The 22184-nt window shown below is 35.8% G+C and overlaps 3 protein-coding genes across 4 annotated transcripts; 2 read left to right on the top strand and 1 right to left on the bottom strand.

Annotated features, from left to right (window-relative positions):
• Positions 1-2: 2 nt before the first annotated feature.
• Positions 3-17163, top strand: LOC124645763. 2 transcript variants are annotated; one of them, XM_047185639.1, is made up of 6 exons: positions 3-259; positions 14704-14858; positions 15283-15529; positions 15692-15956; positions 16030-16229; positions 16305-17163. In XM_047185639.1, exons 1-6 carry the CDS (start codon positions 172-174, stop codon positions 16571-16573), a joined length of 1224 nt encoding a protein of 407 aa, XP_047041595.1. In that variant the 5' UTR covers positions 3-171; the 3' UTR covers positions 16574-17163. The 2 variants fall into 2 exon arrangements, with proteins under 2 accessions (XP_047041595.1, XP_047041593.1); XM_047185637.1 differs by lacking the exon at positions 3-259 and adding an exon at positions 12182-12486.
• LOC124645762 (transport and Golgi organization protein 6 homolog) lies at positions 17159-20841 on the bottom strand. Its single transcript, XM_047185636.1, has 5 exons — positions 20549-20841; positions 18451-20444; positions 18117-18342; positions 17660-17811; positions 17159-17492 (listed from the first exon to the last, which is right to left on the bottom strand). The coding sequence occupies exons 1-5, from the start codon at positions 20598-20600 to the stop codon at positions 17178-17180; spliced, it is 2739 nt and encodes a 912-aa protein (XP_047041592.1). The 5' UTR covers positions 20601-20841; the 3' UTR covers positions 17159-17177.
• Positions 20842-20908: 67 nt separating this feature from the next.
• On the top strand, positions 20909-22064 carry LOC124645766 (NEDD8). Its single transcript, XM_047185643.1, has 3 exons — positions 20909-21144; positions 21220-21350; positions 21899-22064. Exons 1-3 carry the CDS (start codon positions 21127-21129, stop codon positions 21981-21983), a joined length of 234 nt encoding a protein of 77 aa, XP_047041599.1. The 5' UTR covers positions 20909-21126; the 3' UTR covers positions 21984-22064.
• Positions 22065-22184: the final 120 nt, after the last annotated feature.

The raw sequence follows: 22184 nt of genomic DNA, 5'->3' as shown, positions 1-22184 counted from the left end.
CTTCGATATTATTGCTTAGTCGCTCGGTGGCCACTGCAGCGCAAACGCATGTACGCTCATAGCGCCGGCGCCTACGCAACCGCGAAAGCCTTTACGTAAACGTGAACTATTAAACGTTATTTATATAAAAAATAAATTCATGTGTTACCGTAAATTCGTAATTGGAACATAATGTTTTGGCGAACACAATTATTTTTGATTGGAATATTTTTTCAATTTTCTTTTGTGACTCCTATCGCTGAAATTGATGCAAATGAAGGTGAGATTTAATTTTAATTTTAGTACGATTAAATTAAATATTGAATTTGGAATACCTACATTCTATATACTGTACAAAAACGAAATAAGTACTTAGGTATTACAAAATCTCCAAAATTAGTGCTAGTCATCTGGGATCTGTCCCAGGGGTTTTTCTTTTGGGATGTAGAAGCTCACTGACAGGTATTGGATTATGCACAAGTGAACTCACAAGGGATGACATTGAGGCTGTAGATTTGCACAGAGTTAGACTTAGGTCCCTACTACTTATTAAAATTAATTAGCCTGTTGTTAAGTACGTGTATAATTATACCGACAATATACAATGGTGAATTTTCACGTTCAATTTTCAAAGATGAAAGTTGTTTTAAGAAAAACGGACATTATTGTCGCTGTAAATGGTGTGCGTTCGCGCAGCGGAATGTTGTTGAATTTAAAGATTTTAATTATGCAGATAATTAGTGTAAGACGTCCTATAATTGTGTATGGTAAATAAAAATTTGTGTATGCAGCCATTGTGGAGAAATTCACCAAAAACAGATTCCGCTGGGCGAACGTTGGCGAACGTTGTCCTGGCGGAACTTTTTTTAATCCATAGACTTTAGAAGAAAAGAGATGTGTCCGAAAATTAGTGTGTATTTGTGTATAATTGATTATGTATGAATGAAATCAGTGCATGCATAAACTTCGGAGAAATTCAAGTTTCCGCTACGCGAACGTTTGGCCATTAGCTAGTTTTCATATAAAGCGCTTACATAGAGAGCTGTAGATTTTTACATACGTTGTTTTGAATTTGTTTATATTTGTTTAAAAAACAGATTTAGAAAAAGTCGTAGGGTTTAAAAGATAAAAATATAAACGTAAAATACACTTATTAGGTCTTAGTTCTTAAAGTATGCAGTTTGGGGTCTAGATTTTCACGTTTACACAAACCTTGTAAGTGTCTCCAACATGTTGCCAAGTATCAATGATGTTCCGTTAGTAATTAAAAAGTTATAGGATATTTTACCATGAATAGATCACTGTTTACAAAGCAGTCGAATATCACGACGCACATACGTAGATTTGACCAATTTAGGCGGCCAAAAATATTTTACAATGTATTTCGTTTTTTCTATCATTATTTTATTATTTATTTTATTTAAGCATTGTATTTTGATAATAAGCATGTTTTATTGAAAAAAACCGTAAATATATATTTTTTTTAATGTAGAGTATCATATATTTTCATTTTAAAAGTAGTTATGATATTTTTTATTATATCTATTTCAAAATAATATGTAATGTAGTAAAAAAATAATTAATATTTTTTTTATTCCTCACTTTCTGCCTCTGATATATCAGACTCTGTGTTTGATTCAGCTGGTAGTAGCATATTTTATTGTTTCAGGGCAAAATAATCTTGCTTTGATGTTTTTTTTTGTTGGTCACATTTCTTCAGTTTCGTATTTCTTTAGTTTTCCTTCGTTTAGTCCTCTCACTACAATCTTTAAGTGATTTAGATGGCCGCCCCGGTCGATTTCCAACACTTGTCGGGCGTTCAAATGTTCTGCTTAACCAATTCTCATTAGTTTTAAGGATTTTTTTTACAGTTTCAGTTTCTTACTTTCGTAGCTATTTTAAAATATGCAAATCTTTGTTTAAAACTGCTTATATTATCAGGTGTGTCACCCTAATAGGTTAAAAGTTAGTTTCCTAGGTAATTTAGTTTTTCTTCCAAATTAGTCAGATCTTGCTATTGTATTTTATTGTAAATATAACATAGGGTCACTATTTTTACGCCAGAGGTACCCAAAACAAAAAAAAATGCACTTTGTGACATTTTAAAGAAAAAAGTATTTTATTTTTGTATGAGCTTCAAATCTTAAAAAGCCTGTAAGTCGGACATCCGCAGCTATCCGCAGCCAAAAAATATGTCGTAAGCTAGTTTAATATGTCAAATATCTAAAACTAAAAAAACTGTTACGCGGTCGAACGCGATAATATAACAAAATTGTGTTTAAACAAGAAAATTACTAAAAAAATATTTTGCTTACACACCCTCTTTTAAAATTGAAATAATACTATAAAAAATTAAGTGATCACACTTAAAATATATTAAAATATAATAACTGTTACCTACACAACTCGAATCCATCATAATAGTTGCTTAATATCAATTAGATAGCACAAAAATAATTTTTCTTTAATACCGTCTACCGAGATCTCTAAAAACGTATAACGTAAAATTTGCACTAAGGTCAAGTTCTAACTCCTGGTGCAAGCGCATATCGCATGTTTGGTAGGTAGATGTGGTAAATTCTTATTGCTGGGGTATTCCTCTTTCCATTTTACCCACAATTTGATGATAACCTTTATTTAAAAAAAAAGACTTGGCCAGCTAAATTGCTCAAATCTACGTTAGTGCGACGTTCTAAAGGAATTGCACGGTAAAATGTATGCCAATAATTAGTTTAATCATTCAACTATTCACTTGCAAAATTTCATGTCATTAAATTCAGTAATTAAAGAAAGACAATTATAATACTGACGGAGCATCGAAAACCTACATAATCCGACCAAGTTCGGATAGCTACAAAAAAGCGGCCGTGCCATATGTCTAAGAAACGTTCTTAACTTGGAAGGTTAGTATATTTATTAATATGGTACAGTTGCGTACACAAGCTTTAGGCAAAAATAAAACAATTGCATTTCTTGAATGAAAAATATTTTTTTAATAATAACGCCACTATCTACGACATTTTAGTTAAAATACGTAACGTTTATTAACGTTATTTTTAATCACGTAGTTAAGTAATTTATGTAAGTAATAATAATAAAAATATTTTTGTACACGGATATTTAAATAGAGAAGTACTTGTTAATTGAAGATTTATTTTTATCGTAGATAGTGGCATTATTATTAAAAAAATATTTTTCAATCAAGAAATACAATTGTTTTATTTTTTCCTAACGCTTGTGTACGCAACTGTACCATATTAATAAATACTAACCTACCAAGTTAAGAACGTTGCTTAGACATATGTCACGGCCGCTTTTTTGTAGCTATCCGAACTTGGTCGGATTATGTAGGGTTTCGATGCTCCGTCAGTATTATAATTGTCTTTCTTTAATTACTGAATTTAATGACATGAAATTTTGCAAGTGAATAGTTGAATGATTAAACTAATTATTGGCATACATTTTACCATGCAATTCCTTTAGAACGTCGTGATATTCGACTGCTTTGTAAACAGTGATCTATTCATGGTAAAATATCCTATAACTTTTTAATTACTAACGGAACATCATTGATACTTGGCAACATGTTGGAGACACTTACAAGGTTTGTGTAAACGTGAAAATCTAGACCCCAAACTGCATACTTTAAGAACTAAGACCTAATAAGTGTATTTTACGTTTATATTTTTATCTTTTAAACCCTACGACTTTTTCTAAATCTGTTTTTTAAACAAATATAAACAAATTCAAAACAACGTATGTAAAAATCTACAGCTCTCTATGTAAGCGCTTTATATGAAAACTAGCTAATGGCCAAACGTTCGCGTAGCGGAAACTTGAATTTCTCCGAAGTTTATGCATGCACTGATTTCATTCATACATAATCAATTATACACAAATACACACTAATTTTCGGACACATCTCTTTTCTTCTAAAGTCTATGGATTAAAAAAAGTTCCGCCAGGACAACGTTCGCCAACGTTCGCCCAGCGGAATCTGTTTTTGGTGAATTTCTCCACAATGGCTGCATACACAAATTTTTATTTACCATACACAATTATAGGACGTCTTACACTAATTATCTGCATAATTAAAATCTTTAAATTCAACAACATTCCGCTGCGCGAACGCACACCTGTAAATGGGCCTTAATGTGTCACTTGTAGTGGCCAATATCCACGTGGACGAAGTCGCGGAGAAATGCCAGTTATTTTATAAAACTAAAGCAGGAACTCAGTTCAATCGTGCTGCTAGATAAGTATAGTTACTGCTAGCACGGTAGCGGAAGTTAATTTATGAGTTAAGTTTATTGGGGTACTTATGAAAGTTAATGGGGATCGCAATATTGCATCCAGCTAATGAATACGCCTGGAATCATTTTCAGTAATTATTGAGCTTTTAGAGCCCAATGATGCTTAATAGCATTTGCAAGGCAGCGAGTTTAGGTACAAACGGTGCTCTTTACAGTATCGAGTGATGAATCTAGATATGCTATTGATCTAATTATTATTTACCCAAAAAGAACACTCATATTGGCAATTTCTACTAAATTTTTATGCTAAACTTTAGCTTACTTCAGTTAGAATTCGATAGCCGTCAAGTCAGGCCTGCTCGATTTTAACTAAATAACTAGCTTCTACCAGCGGTTTCACCCGCATCCCGTGGGAACTACTTCCCGTACCGGGCCTAGCTTATAGCCGTCCTCGATAAATGGGCTATCTAACACTGAAGAAATTTCAAATCGGACCAGTAGTTCCTGAGATTAGCGCGTTCAAACAAACAAACAAACAAACTCTTCAGCTTTATAATATTAGTATAGATTTAGAAAATTCGTACAGCCCACACACACACTATTACCCAGCAGAATCCTCAAATTAAATCAGTATCTATACCTATTTGATCCGAACAACCATTAAGTTTGCCCCCGACTATGAGTCGACAATTTGTTTACAAACATTTTTTCACAGAAATAATGTCCGAAAGCGTTACAATTTACCGCCAAAAAGAACAGTAACATACTATCACCTACTTACTTCTAATTCTAAAGCTGAAGTCGCTATACATACTTTTACAAGCTTTTATTTGACGTGACAGAAGCAGGTGTGAATATGAGTCACTCAATGTTGCAACTGAATTCTAAACCAGTTTCCATAAACGATCTAACTTGATGTTTTATTGGAATTGTTTGTATGTAAACATAGCTTTTTTATTTTTAATATGTGTACATGAAAATACTTTGACAAAATACCTACTTTAAATTACTGAACTGTGCGTATCAACCTATAATATAACTGAAAGCCTTAAAACTTTAAGCCTTAAAAAACATCATAAACTATATTTTTTACGAGAAGTTTTATAGAAAAACTAATAAAAACACAATTAATAAATTAGTAGGTTAATTAACTATTATTTAAATAAATTAATTCAAACCTACTTTTAAATATATTTTATGAATTTTGAATTCAGTAACGCCCTACATATTTTTCCATGTTGATTGTTATTATTCATGTAGATACCTAATTAAATTAGGCACCCCTAATGAGTAGGTATTACTTAGGCAGGCAAGTTGATCCCTAAGAACATACAGCTCCGGGATAACCTAGGCAGTTTTGTTGATGTAGGTAAATGTGTTTACATTGAATTGCACGGAAAAGTGTCAATTTTTTTTTTACTAGAATCTCTCTATCGTCGTCGGTATCTATGCAATTTGAGCAGCGCATTCTTCGGCATTTGTCGCGTGCTTCCGACGTGACTGCAACTCTAGCCGTAAATAATTCCAAATTCAGTGTACACGGATGCCCAAAAAAAGAAAACACCTTATTTCAAGTGCACCGTGGCTTTAGAACCAGGCGACCCACAACAGAACCAGAACTGATCTCTTTGAAAATCATCGGACCATATCTTCAAAGCAGCAAAGAAAATTAAAACATAGGTAGATATGGCATTATTTCATAACATTTCACCGACTTGAAAAGCCTTCAAAACACTTAAAACTCTCATGTGACGGAGCGCCTTGACTACTGAAAAACTGCCACTTTTGTATCCTCTTCATCATCATCATCATCATCATCATCTCAGCCATAGGACGTCCACTGCTGAACATAGGCCTCCCCCTTTGATCTCCACAGATACCTGTTGGAAGCGACACCTTTTGTATCCTCTTAGGTCGGTACTAAAAAGATAGACGACGATACAGACTACTTTAATCAAGTCATCTTTAATATATTCATGCCACCTTCTGTGATGTTCTTTTTTGGTATAAAAATGTGAAAGATTCCAGAATGAAATGTAAAACATAAATCACACCCTATCCAGTGAGATGGATAAAAGCCCAGTAATGAGGGCGCAGCTGCGTGGCGAGTTATGAGACTATTATACGATGTGTCGCATACTGAAGTTTACGCAATATTGCTCCGATACAGCTACAACAATGTTCACTTACCGCAAACTATCGATGTTTCACACTTTTCCCACATTATTACAGCAATAACCTTAACGGCACTCACGTCATTCACGTCAGCGTGAAGATGAACGTGTGATAACCCTCTGTCGATATTCTTTGTGAAGCTAACGAACACAACATGAGAACTTTAAGTAAAGGGTTTAACGCAACGGTTAAACAACATCCTACATTAGCATGTAACCGTATCCAGTGTGCTGGGACATATTCAAACCTGGCAGGAAGCGTTTGTCTAATGTTATCTATGTCACGGATCTCAGCGGCAGCGGGAACTCGGCCCATCTGTGCAGCTTATCTCAACCATCTCTGAGATTGCCTCGGTCAAATTAACTGCGCTGCAGAACAATTGGTACCAACACAATATTGTAGTACTCGTCTATTTCTGATTATGCCTTTGTAATCGACAATCTACATTATTTCCATTGTTTACATGACATGGACCGATTCGATTGATACTTACCAAAATCTATCTAGGTCATAGACAATGACGGATGACTCGAAACGAATTGGATTCTTCTATTTTCACATTGTTAAGGGGGACGATATGGAAGAGGCAATAGAGCTAGCACGGCTCGGTGTTACACTGGCGTTCACGAATACGACAAAGTGCTTTACGATAACAAGAGACAATCGCCGCGGGGTGACCGAGCGCGCTCAGCCAAATCACAGATACCGTCAGGTTGAGCCCAGCTAATGCCCGCTGCTCGCCAACTTGCATTATGATGGATTACCCGTGTCCGGTGCAAACTATGGCAAAAACGATGTACCAACTGGCCGTGATTTACATTACCTACATTACATATTCTGCTCTTATTTGTTAGGATAGGTAATACTGTAATAGAACAATGCTACGTTACAACTTTTTCTCGTAAGTAATGAAAACACATTTATAGGAGGTCAGCCAGCTCCAAGAAATCGGCGAAAAAAACCTTAATATTAGGTACATAAAATAGATAAGTAGGTACTCGTAACATAATAAATTACAATAAAAAACTTCTTTATTAGGTAACTGTTAACTGTTTCGGTAGACAATCGTGATTAATTTAATCACCGTCATCATAATATGCACGTAAGCTACACCTAGATTTTACCAAATAAATGTTAGTCATAGCATGGCATACACCAACATAAGCAACATGTTACCGTTTATTTCATATTCTATAAAAGTTTACCGGTACGGTATATCTTAGCCGCAAAACATCTTTTCATTCCAATAACACATTCAATCGCGGAAACTTCGAAGATGCTCTTAAATTTTGCCACAACAATTTTTACCGGTCAATCAATTTCGGAGTCTCGTCATGGCATGGAAACGCTACACGTGACCGTATTGGGTGAGGTGAGCAACGCGGTTCCATAGTGTGCATGTCATTACATCGGTGGAACATTTCGCGGTCGGCATTAGCATGCGATAACGGTAGCGTGTGAGTTGCCTCGCGAACTCGCGGCGACAACCCCGACCCAACGTGCAGCCGATCTGGCTCTAATAGCCTCTCCGCCACATCCGATGTAATCCTCCATAAAACTTTTTTGATCTCTATGGTCTAATGAGAGAAATGTCGCGCCGAAACGCATGATCACTTTGCTCTTGTTTTGTGACGGTGACCCGTTAAATGGGCCAAGTGTGAAACTTTCACTGAACGTGTTTGACTGCACGTCACGTTAATTAGCTGATAATTTCATTTTAGATCTATCGATAACATTTATAGTACATAATATTAAAATTACCATAGCCACTTTCGTTCTTCAGACGTGCTAAGTCATTCAATAGTATCTAGCTAATTAACATATGTGTTATAAACTTATCAATTTAAGTTTTACATTTCAAGCGCCATTGACTTTTTTGCTGACATTTTGTACGTTGACGTATTATCACATCACATACCTATAACGTATTTTTCATTCTCTGAGGACAACAAGTGATCCTAACATATTTGAAAATCTAAGCTTAACTGCAATATAAAGCACTTGCTTATTGGGATAATGAAATGAACCAATGCCAATCTATTTAACTACTTTATCTAAAGTTTTTTTTCTTAAACGTCGATTCAGCAGTCCCGCGGAGAAAAGGCAAATACGAACAGTTACTTTTGCATTTGTAATAACAGTTTGGATTTGTTTCAAGGACTTTATAAAATTTTGGACGGTTCGCACTGATAGGTTCCACAAAGGCTATTCCAGTTATTCAATTTGATAAAATCGTGCGCGACACTGCTGTTTTCCTTAAGCCAACGCCCTAGCTCCACGTTTTTAAATAGGTACACTAACACCCGAATAAAATGTGCTTAAGGAGTGATTCCTACGAAGATGTAAAGTAGGTGCCTATTTAAATTTAATAAGACAACCAAAACGACATGTTAAGCCACTAATACAACAGTAAAGCTAATAATAAATAATGATAGGCTACAGTTTGGCTATCAATAGAGCCTAGTCATTAGCGGCCACAGAATGGGGAACATAATGTGCTGACCGGTGCGCGGATAAAGGTCCCAACTAAAGTGTACGCCGCGGGTCATTTCTGAGAAGCCACGACGACCGACGATACAAAATCTTATTTTCAAGACTTGCACAATTCTTAACAAAATCATCCTCTCCTGCTTTTTGAAGTAAGCCAATTTTCTCAACCATCTCATAAAATGTGGTACCCAAATTCAGTTTCAAGCGAATGTTTCATGATCATGATAACCTTCGTTATTTTATTGTGCTGGTGAGGTATGTTCGGAAGCGGAAATTCATTAAAATGCTCGAAAATTATTTAGCTAATCGTTGTCCCAGTGTCCTTGTACCTAAACGATGTAACGATGTTGTACATAGGTCCAGTGTTATAAATAATTCCATACAGTGTTCAATGTCAGTACACTATTTATAGGGTAGGTATACCGTTGCACACGGATGCTTAAGGTATGCTTCTAACATAATTCTGTTGGGCATCGTAACTTGGTTGGTTAAAATGTAGGTCTTAAGAGTCCTGAGCGTTCGTGGGTCGCCAGCCATACCTTCTGCGGAGACTCGTTCAGCCAAAACAGAATATGACCACCCACATACATCTACCACATTAAGTAATTTAGGTTCCTCCTCGTCATCGCGTGGAATACCGATTTGCAATCGATAACGGTACTTTGGCCATATTAAAGTTTGCCATTTTCGATTAGGTACCTTACCCACTTAAATTGCCTTTTGCAGACAGTGAATCAACTTTTAGATCTTATTAATTAGATATTTATTCTGTGTATAAAAACCTGTAGACTAGATTTAGCCGTGTGATGGTTGGCACAAGCGTAACAACAGGCCCGTTACTACTTTGTGGTTTTTCAATACCGCAGGGATTTAAGTACCTTCAGTATCTCAGTGGTTTTCCATAAAAGTTCTTGGGAACGGTAGGTAACCACTTGGCTCTCCCAGTTGCACAACCATAAACGGTTATTGATTTTATTGGCTATCGAGCTGGCCGTTACCATGACTATTGCACGATGGTGCCGTGCATAGCAAGGTACGTGCTAATCTACATAATTCTTGCAATGTGTTTTTAATATTTCTGTCATGCTTACTTATATGTACTCTTTGTTTAAGTTTCTTAGTAATATAGTGACTAAAATTAATTTTAAATGACTATACTGATCGTAAAGTTTAACGAAAGTTTTAATTTGATTAGCAACTAAGCTCTTAGCGAAGTAAGCGAGGAAAACGTTGACTGAATTATAACAACATTATAATCCAATCTAACATAAGCTCAGGTGAAAACCTATGTCAGTAATCAGCAACTAGATATCTTCATATACATTAAGGCCATAGCACCATTAGTAGATAGAATCGCTTAGAATATCTATTCGCCTATCGGAATTGATATCAAAATAAATAAGTTCTAGTTGTTCATTGTAACTATCTTCGATCTTCAACTTTATACTTTTTAACTTTTCGATATTCAACCTAAAGGGCAGATTTACCTGCAAAGGTACATGAAACTTGCGATTACATATGACTATGCCCTAAAAATAAGTAAACGAGCAATGTATATGTACTGTCACGTTTATCTCGTAAGTGGACTATCGGTATGTTACGCAGGGTCAACAAAGGGCACGAATCTCGGCGGTCGCATTCAGTAATTGTGCAAACATAACGGACACAACTGTTCAAATGCCAACTGTCAAGTGCTGACCTCTTACTAGACTTTACAGTATTCGACAGTAAAAAACATTACATCTTGTAAGCAAGCAGACCTAAAACGTTTTATCTAAAGACGGCGCCGCACGGCCGCCGCCGCCGGTGCCGACTATGGCAGCAATTTTTCAAGCTATTCCAACCATTTCACTCTCCTTCTCGCTCCGATGCGCACACAATTAAATAATTAATAAAGTAAACAAGTAATTAGATGCTACAAGATTAAAAATAAATGTAAATCCATTTAGTCTCGCTAATTAAGTCTAAACTAATTTCCAAACAACGTCTTTCTGAAAAGACTTCGTCAGCTATTTTATATTTGTCTCATAAGAAGCATAAAAATTATCCTTTTTTTAAGTCAAGGTAAAAGTTGGATGAGTACTAATTAGTAGAAACCACTTAATGTCGTTACAGTTAGATACTTAGTTGGAATTAAAAAATAATCTTTCCTAGCGTGTGTTTCCATTTCATCTGCCCTCAATTTTGTTTGTTGCTGAACACTATTGTGACAAAGTTTTGGACTTGTTATTTCACTGTTTTGTCCGAGGAATACCTGTGTACGGTTTTGTTCTGTTCGCGCGTCTTCGCCAGTGGGTCACTTTTAATTGAATTCAGTAAAAACGGCGATTGTACACGCACGTCCAACAATAGAATATAGGTTTCCATCGTTTCCCCTACTTTAAAGGGTATCAAGATTCTCCTCGGCCATGCCAAGCTCCGTTTAACAAGAAACTAGTGCCTTTGTTCTATTTTTAGTGTTATTATTAAGCAATATTTAAGGTATGCGATGTGATGTATGAAGAAATTGCTACAAATCGCAAATTATACACTTATGCTGGTACTTGTTGACGATGGAACGCAACAGTGTAATGTCGGAGATCCTTCAGATTGCTAGCATATTTACAGGCTACTTAAATAATGCCCGGCGGCTGCTGGAATCTCGGCGGACGCACTGGGTACTACAATGTCATCAAGATAACTTGTTTCTACCTAGGCTGTGATTTATACCCAAGTATTCTCAGCAGTTAATTTATATCGTCTTGGTCCTATAAAATACCAATACAATTTATTTCAATCGAATAAAAAACATGGCTACAACCCTAAACGGTGGCACTGGCAGTTGAATAGTCGCTATTCTTGTCGTTGCATCGCGAACCAAAAACAATCGCATCTCGGAATTCTTGAACGTGCGCGCAACGATGCATATCATTGACCATAGTGTATTTTTATTGCTTTTGTATGCACGGCAGACGTAATAGTCTGCAATGAATTGAATTAAGGGACAGTTTCATTGGGCTATTTAGAGCACCTTCGAAATCAATCCATAGTTTGTGGGATTTATTAACAGCTAAGGGATTATATTATTGGTGACGTATAATTTATGAAATACTTATAATCTCTTTCTGAATAGCACAATAAACACAAAGAAACCTTATAATCCACGAGGCCCGGACCTGGTTAATCTGGCCTGCGTATTGGAGATTACATACATATTTGCATTAATCTACCTATTGTAATATTAACATCTAGTCGTTTAGCAAAAATCTAGAATGTTCATGATTTCACACAGTTTTCATTTGTTTGGACGTGTAATTACGTTTGTGTTAGCTTGTGGCGCATTGACACCATGAAATCAGATGGCCCCATAAAGCTCGGCAGGAAGAGCATCACGCGTGAAACGCGTTATTGTTTAGATAGTGCCGTTTCGCGCCACTCGCTCGTCACAATGATCACTGACTACTCTCTGTATGTTACGAATTCATCAACATGTACCAGCTACTGGGAAAATATTACAGTTTTATCCTTGTTTATGAAAAAATATATTGTGCCAATCGCAGTTTCACCGGTGTCGTTCATACATTTCTTACGATCGGAGTAAGCGGAAACGGTAAGGGCAAAAACTGCCATTAATTTAAACAATTGCCGTGAAACTAATAAATCAACTTTAAGAGCTTACATAATGAAGAAATCACTCACGCATTTCCTATAGTATGTAAGCTATAGATGCTCATAAAATACATCTTGATGAAGCTATGTTCTTTGCACACTACTAAGAGTACACATGACAAAAAAGTGACAGAGTATTATGCATTGAATAGCACAGCAAAAACGCGGTGATGATTACGACCGCTTTCGGAAGAAAGCTGAGACGTTTCGCTAATTACTAGCATAACAGCATTTTACTTTCAATTCTTCACACCTGCTGCTTATTGATTAGGTACGCGGTTAGATCACAGTATTTATCAACTTAAATATTGTTTATTATTATTGATTTTTATACGCATATCGAAATTATGAAAATATATGGAAACAAACGGGTTGTTTTCATTCGTTGTGCCTAGACAGCTCGTATAGGCAGGTATTGTACTGGCCGGTCACAATGGTCGTTACGGTCCAGTCGTCAGGTCATGCCTGGTGCCGTCTGCGCATCCGTCATACCATCAAATTTGTGCCATTATGTTTGACGCTCACCACATAACATTATTCATACTATAATGATGAAGCTATCACTACATGTACTTTATGTAATAAATATAAAATATTGTATGTCATGTTAGCTATGCTATATTGACTTTTTAATGTAGGTTCACTCGGGTAGAAGCTTTAGTTTAATTTAATTTGGACGACTAAATTTTACAATTTGGAGCACAACACTAACATACCGGGTGATTTCAGAGAAATGTGAATCCATTTAAAATTTATTAAATCTATTCTAAAATTATTTACCGAGCAGTATCAAATCAACATTGTAGCAATTTAAAATATTATTAAGATAACAATTGCATTTCGAGAGAGATCCGAACAGTTTCTGGTTTAGTTGCGATCGAGGACGATGGCGCATTATTTTGCACGTTATTAAAACTTTTTTTTTTTAATGTTCTGCCGACAAAATGCAATCTAGGCTGGATGATTGTTAACCAACAACTGAGGATCATATTCTGAGTTTAAAGTACCTAATTACGTAGTTAATTGTTTTTGTGAGACAATTTCACTGAATCCTACGTGTCTTGACGGGAAGAGGGGGATGGAACCATGGCTTGACTGTTGAATTTAGAAATTATTTGGCTCCCGGCTAGCAATTTTGGTAAATTATTAATCCTAGCCTTTAAGAACATGAAACTACCTAATCCAAAAGACCTCACTGGTGGACTGTCACCGCAGGAAAGGTACTATGGACTACAGATCTGCATACCTTTATGTCATCCACAAAAAATTTGAAGTATTTGAAACGTGTGTCAATCTGTGCCTAACTATCTATATGTATGTATAGTTGCTGATATTCCATTCCGAGAATTCTCGTTTTCTAATGTAGGTACTTCATAGAGTCATTAAAATACAGTAGACCCATATTTTTGGATCACGATAAACACGTTTTTGCAATGATTGATTAATAGTTTATCAATCAAATTGATTTGATATTATATAAGACTAAACATCTTCCTACCTATTGCCTAGATATCTGCTTACTTAGAATTTAATGTTAAATTAAGTATGTACCTAAGTATTATGATCGTTATTAGTTTTTGGTATCGGGACTGGTAACTTTCTTACAGGATTCGTTTAAGAATGTGCTTTTTGACACACTTTGAACATCTGATCGAACAGTATTTTTATGAGTACCAGTCGTACGAATGTGTTTATTTGCAATGTTATTCGTACATTTCGGCGCCTCTCGAATTAGTATACTTTACTGAATTGTTTATTCAATCATAATAAGTGGACTCGCGTGTTTTCTTACAAGTAGAAATTATTTACTTAGTCGCACAGAGCCTACTTACTCTTTCGCTAGGTGACGAGTGAACTAATTCCATATATTATGATGAAGCGCGACACGCCCCGGGCCTGAGTATGATTGAGCTATCCGTAATGTGAGATATTACACTATCCACGCACCGGTTTGAAGGCAACTTGTAAAACTAGCGCAAGGGAGATCCTATTACATCGATGATACTATAATTATTGGAAGCAACAACGGCTCAGTGAGCAAGTCATTGGGTTAATGGCACGCCCGGATCGCTGCATTGCAGGTGCATCCGAGCGTAACGTTAACACCCCTATATTTGTTGAACGGATTTTCTAGATTTTTTATATTTGCGGTTTACAGAAGTGCTACATCTGATTGGCGAACCAGACTTTCGCGACGTGAGACTACGATGGGAATACGGCAAACCTGATGAAGAAGATCGGCCGAAAGTTTTGGCGTTCCAAGTGCATTATTGCGAACTGCAAGCATGGGGCCAATACCGCTGTAGGACCAAGGTAATTATTTGGTAACTTATGTAACCATTCGGCATATGCGAGTGCAGGTTCGAAAGTCATTAAAAACTATGACATTTTACAATGGAAGATGTCGGCAATGAGTTAGCACTCCGAAACGGGAGATAATGGGTCGGGGTTTGCGCGCCGAGCGTGACTGCGGCGTGACTGTGACAAGGAACATGCCCGCCAGTCATTACTGTATTTACGTGTTAATATAGCACCGCTGCCAGTGTTTGTGGCCTTTCTCTTTTATTGAATCAGATTATATTTAAACATTGAGCTTAACGTTGACATCGTTATAGGCACCATTCTACTAAGCTACAATAAAAAATAACTGTGCCAGGGCTTCCCGTTTCTTAATTGATAATTATAACTAACTGTTACTAATCTACGTTTCTATTTCCCACGTCTTTTCTTTATATAGGTGATCGACACAGCAGAAGACGAAAAGGCCACTAAACCGTCGACAAGTAGTACAGAAGCGGCTCCAACTACAACCACGAGTCAACCGTCGGCAGTGAGACGCGGGCGCATGTACAGCACGCGAATCGTCGGCTTGCGAATGGCTACCACATATTCCTTCGAAGTCAGACCAGTACGAAGAGATGCAAGAGATTTAGCAGATCCACAATCGATAAGCTCGAAAATTATCATCGTTCCCACGAAAGGATGTAAGTTTTATCTTAGCAACCAATTATCGTAGTGATCATTACAAGCTAGGATAGGAAGGACACAATACATTTTTGTAACGTGGACATCATTAGAATAATATTGGTAGCGGCCAAAGAATTTATTTAAACTTCTAACTGGACCAAAAACTATGTCTTTTCCAGTTTCGGCGCGTGCTACACAATGCCTGCCACACGCCAGTGAGGTCGAGGTATCAACGGGTCCGTTTTTTGGAGGTCGCATCGCCGTTGAAGCTGCTGATGGTGGTCCGGAACGTTGCTCGATCCAAGGCAACCCGAACAGCGCACAAGACGCCTACATCTTGCGGATACACCATGACGAATGCGGCTCCGAAGTAAACGACACTACTGTCGCCACCTACGTTATAGTGCAAGAGAATCTTCCTATTCTGACGCATAGCACGAGACGGTAAGATTAAAGAATCAGAATTTTTGATATTTTTAGAGTGTAGAAGAAATTCATAAGCCATTATTTCTTTCAGATTCTTAGTCCTCTGTACTTATAAGCCCGAGACACTGACAGTGAGAGCCGGAATCAATTTACCAAAATCGAACCCCGGGGATGTACTTCACCAACATAAACCATCGAGTGGTTCAGTCGAACCTTACGAGAATCAGGACATGGACTACAATGAGTTACAACCTGCCAGACTGGAAGCGAGAAAAGAGGAGCCACAACAAAGTAAGAACTAAACGGTTGTTTAAAATTCGGTTATGATTTATTACCGACCTCCATTTATTTGATTAATTATTCCAGGTGCGTTTGGTGAGGTCACCCTGGTCATGTTTTTAGTAGTGGCTGCGTTTGGCGGCGTGGCTCTGTTAATATGGAAGGTGGTACCGCAAGCTGACAGAGACAACATATCTATCGCGACGGTCTCATCGCTGACACGAAGCGGGTTCTTCAGCAGGCGGAATAAAGACAGGTTCTCTGACAGAAGCTCTGTCTACTCTATCTCGCTATCCGAAAAAGACGAAGGTACTCCAAAAAAGCCTAACGATGGTGACAACACTTCCGAAGCGTAAACTTTCAAAATATTTGTGTGATTTATTTTTAATTTATGATATTAGTAGGTACACGGTTAAGAGGGGATGTCAGTGTGATCAATAATCAAATAGATGTAGGTATACAAACCAAGGGTGTACTTCCTATCTTGTGACATTGATATAGCAGCTCATGGCGTGTCGATAAGATAAAAAGCACATTAAGAAGACTTTGTTAAGCTTAATAACTATATATTATTATGTAGTAATGTAAATAAAATATTGACCCCTGAATATACGTAAAATGCTTAAATGATTTGACTTTCCTATAGATTATATATTTTTAATATTATAATGTGACCAGTATTTGTCTCGTTCTTGGATTAATATCATTAAATTTATGCAATGTTTGCCATAGATATTATTGACTAAATTTAATTTAAGACTTGTGGGGCGGGCATACGGAACCTTATAAGTTTGGAATTGATTTCGGTACATATTTATATTCAATTACTAATGGCAGTATGTAGTTAAACAAAATTCCATGTTTGTCTGTATATCCGCTAGAGTTGACTGTAATTTTAAGTTAATACAAATAAAAAAAGAGTGTGAATAAAACAAATAATGTGAGACTTACTGCTTTTTATTATTTGAACACATCTTGTGGTTCGTCCAGTACAAATATTTGTTTTTCCATTTTTACTTCTGGAAATAGAAACTGGTTGACAATGTCATTTAGTTCCTCTAAAGCTATTTGTGCGTGAAGTCTTACAGTAGTGTCCTCATTATTGTCTCTGTATAGATTTTTCAATGTTCTGTATATAGGAAGGAGGTTGTCCTTTAACTGGAGAAGGGTATCTTTACCTAAACCCTTGATTAAGCTTGATATGACCATGACTGCTGCTCTTCGACATTCTATGGCTTTGTCAGTTTCGATAATACTCCAAACACAGTACAGCACCTTGAAGAAAAATACGCAAGATAACTTAGAAAATCTTTGAAAAAATCCTGATAAATACTATGAATAAAATTAAAGTAGGTACTTTATGATTAGATAGAGATGAAAGACCCAATGGTTCTTCAAACATGACAATTAAAGAGCGAGTTTTGTAAGACAAAGCTACGTACCTCATAAATGATACTTCCTATTCTGTAGTGCAACACCAGAGCGATTTCAGCGATATTAGACAAGGCTGATGTTCTTATCAGAGGGTCTGGGTCTGACACAGCACAGAGCATTGTATTAAGCAATATCGTCTTGTGGACTATGGCCATTTCACCTGTAATTAAAATAAAAAACCTTATTATAATAACGTTATAATAAACAATTACAAGTTAGCACCAGCATAGGGAAAAGACAAGGCAGAGGGTGACAGGCAAGTGAGCATCAACCTATTTCGTCGTCATTTTGTTGTCAAATAAAACACTTATACGTATTTAAGTATGGATATCAAAGAAATACAGGGGTTTTTATATGGAAATGGCTTTGGAATTAACAACTGTGCCATATTAACTTATCCTGTTTCACGATAATCATTTTTTTCCAATTGCTTTATTTTTAAGTTATGACATAACTGCTACTTACCTAGTCTCTTAGTAACTTTTACAATAACATCTCCAATCTTCATCCTCAGTTCTGCATCTCTGTTTAGACTGTCACTCGTTTGTGTACTCTGGTCTGCAGTATTAAGTTCTTGTAAAAACTCTTTACATAAGATATGTAGTACATCCTCAGTGCAGTGAGTACATAGTGAAGCCAGACCATTCACGGCTGATAGGTAAATGTATGAGTCAGTATCTTTGAGCTGTTCCTGCAAAACAAGTAAATTATTTTTAACTTAAAACCATTTCAAAATGTCATCAAAGAACCGATATAACTGATGATATGATGGTGAAAACTAAAAGTCAGCAAAACTTACTTGAAAGATACAAAATATGTAATGTTTTTTAGAAATAGTTTCTGCATCTCCAGCATCAATGAGCTTGGTTAGTTCAATTATTCCATGAGCTCTTACAGGCAGCAGCTCATCAAATATATCAGATATTGCTTTCTCACAAGCAGTATCTTTCTTCTGAGGAGTTTCTAAAGATAGGAGAGAAAGTGCCTCTTTACATAGAATGCTGTTCAAGCTAGAATCATTCTCACCCATCCTCCTTAACACTGGTATTAAGTTCGTAAACTTAGCATCTATTTTGTCTGAATTAGATAATATTGTATTCAATAAAACCAAAGCAATGGTAATACACTCGTCATCCATATCAGAATTCTGCTTTAAAATCACATGTTCAATGAAGTCAGACACTATCATAGGATTGGTTTTCAAAGAGTGCACAATTTTAGGTGATGTGGATATTTCTGAGAGTAATTGAAGGATAACAGCATACTGCTGATCAGCTTCATCAAACAACACCGGATCATCTTCAGACACCAGTATCTCTTTATGTCCTTTCTTCTGACTTTTATCCTTAAGGTCTATTAATAACTTTAAAGCTATAGTAAATACATTTGTAACAAGTGCATCATCTGTTGCATTTTTAAACAAGTCCATAAAATATATCACAGATTCATCCTTTGCATAATCTCCACAAACTGCCACAGACTTCAGGGCCACTCCAGCATCATACTCTTCAGCTACAATACCTGAAGTACTAGGCACATCTTTTCCAAACAAAAATGATTTTATCATTTCATACAATTCATCTTTACTTAGCTTCTCTAAACTCTTTAGTATAATCACTCTTGATTTTATTTTCAAATCATCATTCTTTGTACTCTTAGTTCCTATGGAATAAATCATGTATAAGTTTGGTACTAAAAGTTGAACAGGCCAGTCTAACTTTATAGTGCAGACACAGGCATGTAAAACATTTATTCTTTGTTCAACTTCTTGTGGGGCCAATATTACAGTACCAGGTAAATTGAAATTTGTAGTAAGGTGATTGTAATCAAAGGCTTGAAATACTTCATTGACTAGTGAAACCACTGGAAGAGCCTGAGGGAACTTGTCATGTAAACTCAGTACACAAGCAACTGCTGCAGCTAAATAATGTGTGTTGTTCATAGACAGAATCTCTTGTATCTGAGAACAAATGTTGGTGAGGTACTCAATTTCTGAAGAACTTCCGTGTCTAGCTGCTATGATTCTGCATATCATATCAATTTTTCTCCACTCAAAGCCTGTGTCAATTTCATAACTCTCTATAAAACATCTAATTAGACTTAGTAATCCTCCTGGAGCTATGAGTCTTTGACTCAACTCCTTTGCTATAACTCTTTTAACAAAAGCTGGAGGTGGTGGCTCTGTGCCACTCTGTAGTATCAATAGTTCCTTCATAAGGATTGGTTGAAAACAATTACTTACAAGATTGTTATAAACACTTACAAACTTTATTCTATCTGCACTGAGCTTATCATACATTTCTTGAGTCATTATAAAATTGTTGTAAGTGCCTGGCTTTTTAAATGGCGCAAATGACAGTTGTATCAGTGCTGCTAAGTAGTCTGATAAGTGTAATGTAATTATTATGGTTTTGAGGGCTGATATGCTGAAACTCCTGATAAAAAACTCTGTACACTCCACAAGCAACTCATATTTTTGTTCGTCAGTGAACAGAACTTTTGGAAGTATTGCTCCTGTGATACACCTCTTTGACAATTGTATGCCAAGGCCTGGTATCAGACATGGTGAAACACCCAAGGATGTTATTAATTGAAAACATGTACGTAAAAGTTTCTGATTTTTTACGCTGATTAAAAGTGTAGTGTCATTTTTAAGTTCAGTAGCTAGTTCATCTATAGTCGTGATTATTTTTTGTAAAAATGATTTGATTGTGATGTATGTTTCCTTTGACACAAGTTGATTCTCATTTATTGTGATATCTTTAAGTATTGGTATAAATTCGCACTGGCCATCTGAAATTGAAACGAACTTATTACTTTTTTGTTTTATAATTATAATATTAGTTAATTATGGAATAAAAGGTAAGAATGCGTTTAAAAACCAACTTTAAGGTTACCTGTTTGGGTAAGGTTTTCGATTCTGTAGAATATTGACTGGAGTTGTGACATGTTTCAACTGAAGCGTTTTATATTGGTAACCCTGAGTTATATATTATAATTATTACAATAAAATCTGTACAAAGTTAATAAACATTTACGAAGTAAACAAACAGTGAACACTTTGTTTGTACCTTACATGACAATGACATGACATTGTATATTTTTGACAGTGATCCGTGAGTTTCCGTTCTGAAAGTTGTAGTCTTCCGTTCTGAGAGTATTTTTACTTACAGGGTTGCGTCATTGTGTGTATTTATTGAAAATTTAGCTATTATGTATAGTTACTGAGCTATTATTTAGGGAAAACTAAGTTAATTTCGTTAGTTATTATATACAGCAAACAAACATCGATAAATACTTTCAAAGATAAATAATAGAGCGTGTCACTGTCAAACTGTCAAAATTAAAATGTCAAATGATTAGCAAGCAAAAGGTGACTAAAATATTTTACCGTACCGAGTTAAAGCGCATTTTTCGCAAAGAACACTGATTTAAGTGATTTAAACATTGATAGTACACAAACAAATCAATCAAAATGCTGATCAAAGTAAAGGTAAGGCAAACAGTGGTCGATTTTTATTATTATTTAAGGTGTTATCCACAATTCATAACCTTGTTTTCTGCACAGACGCTGACGGGAAAGGAGATTGAGATAGACATAGAACCTACAGACAAAGTAGAAAGGATTAAAGAGAGAGTGGAAGAGAAAGAAGGCATTCCACCCCAACAACAACGTTTGATATTTTCTGGAAAACAAATGTAAGTGTTCATGTCTTGTCTTTGTTCCTTATTGTAATAATACCGTTATAATTTATTACTCTATTTACTTGAAAAAAAGCTGTGTTAGTGTGTAGGACATGCCTTTTTATGTTACTGCATTATCAACTGATTTTCAAGTCCTAGAACTTAAACTTTACAATCGATGCTATATTAAGGGTTGCATTTATAGGATCATGTATTTGTTTCTGGTTTGCAAGTTCTTACTTCTTGTACCAAATCTTAAAATCATGCAGTTATGGTATAGACAAATCGAAGATTGCTTTTTCTATTAAAAACATATCAAGTTCAAAATGGTTTCAAATGGATTAAATAGTGTTGTATGACTTAATCGCAGTGACCAGTCACTGTGCAAGACTCAATGAGTACCTACTATTTATTTTGAAATGTAGAAAAGTCTTAGAACTTCTAATCTATGGTCATCTAGATTTTATAGAAATGACTTGCGAAAAATGTTCCTTGTGTAATTAAGTGATTCATTGTGACATCAGTTTCTTGTTACTATTAAACATACTTAATTTCTGTTTCAGGAATGATGAGAAGACAGCGCAGGACTACAAAGTGCAAGGAGGTTCAGTTCTTCACTTAGTGCTGGCACTACGAGGGGGGCTCTGATCTGGCTTGTGTTAGGTTCCATCTTATATTTATAACTACTAATTTTATTTTTCATTTCTTGTATAAACTGATTACACAGTACAATATTTTTTCATTGAAACCTCTATTCATGTGTTCTTATTTTCAAAAAGCTGAAATCTTTGAGAACATGTATTATGAATTTGAATTAAGTTTTAAGTTACTTAATTTTAGCTTGTAATA

The sequence above is a fragment of the Helicoverpa zea genome, chromosome 3 (genome assembly GCF_022581195.2).
Source record: "Helicoverpa zea isolate HzStark_Cry1AcR chromosome 3, ilHelZeax1.1, whole genome shotgun sequence".
Taxonomy (NCBI): domain Eukaryota; kingdom Metazoa; phylum Arthropoda; class Insecta; order Lepidoptera; family Noctuidae; genus Helicoverpa; species Helicoverpa zea.
The sequence above is the reverse complement of the archived record's forward strand: the minus strand, read 5'-3'. Positions and strand labels throughout refer to the sequence as shown.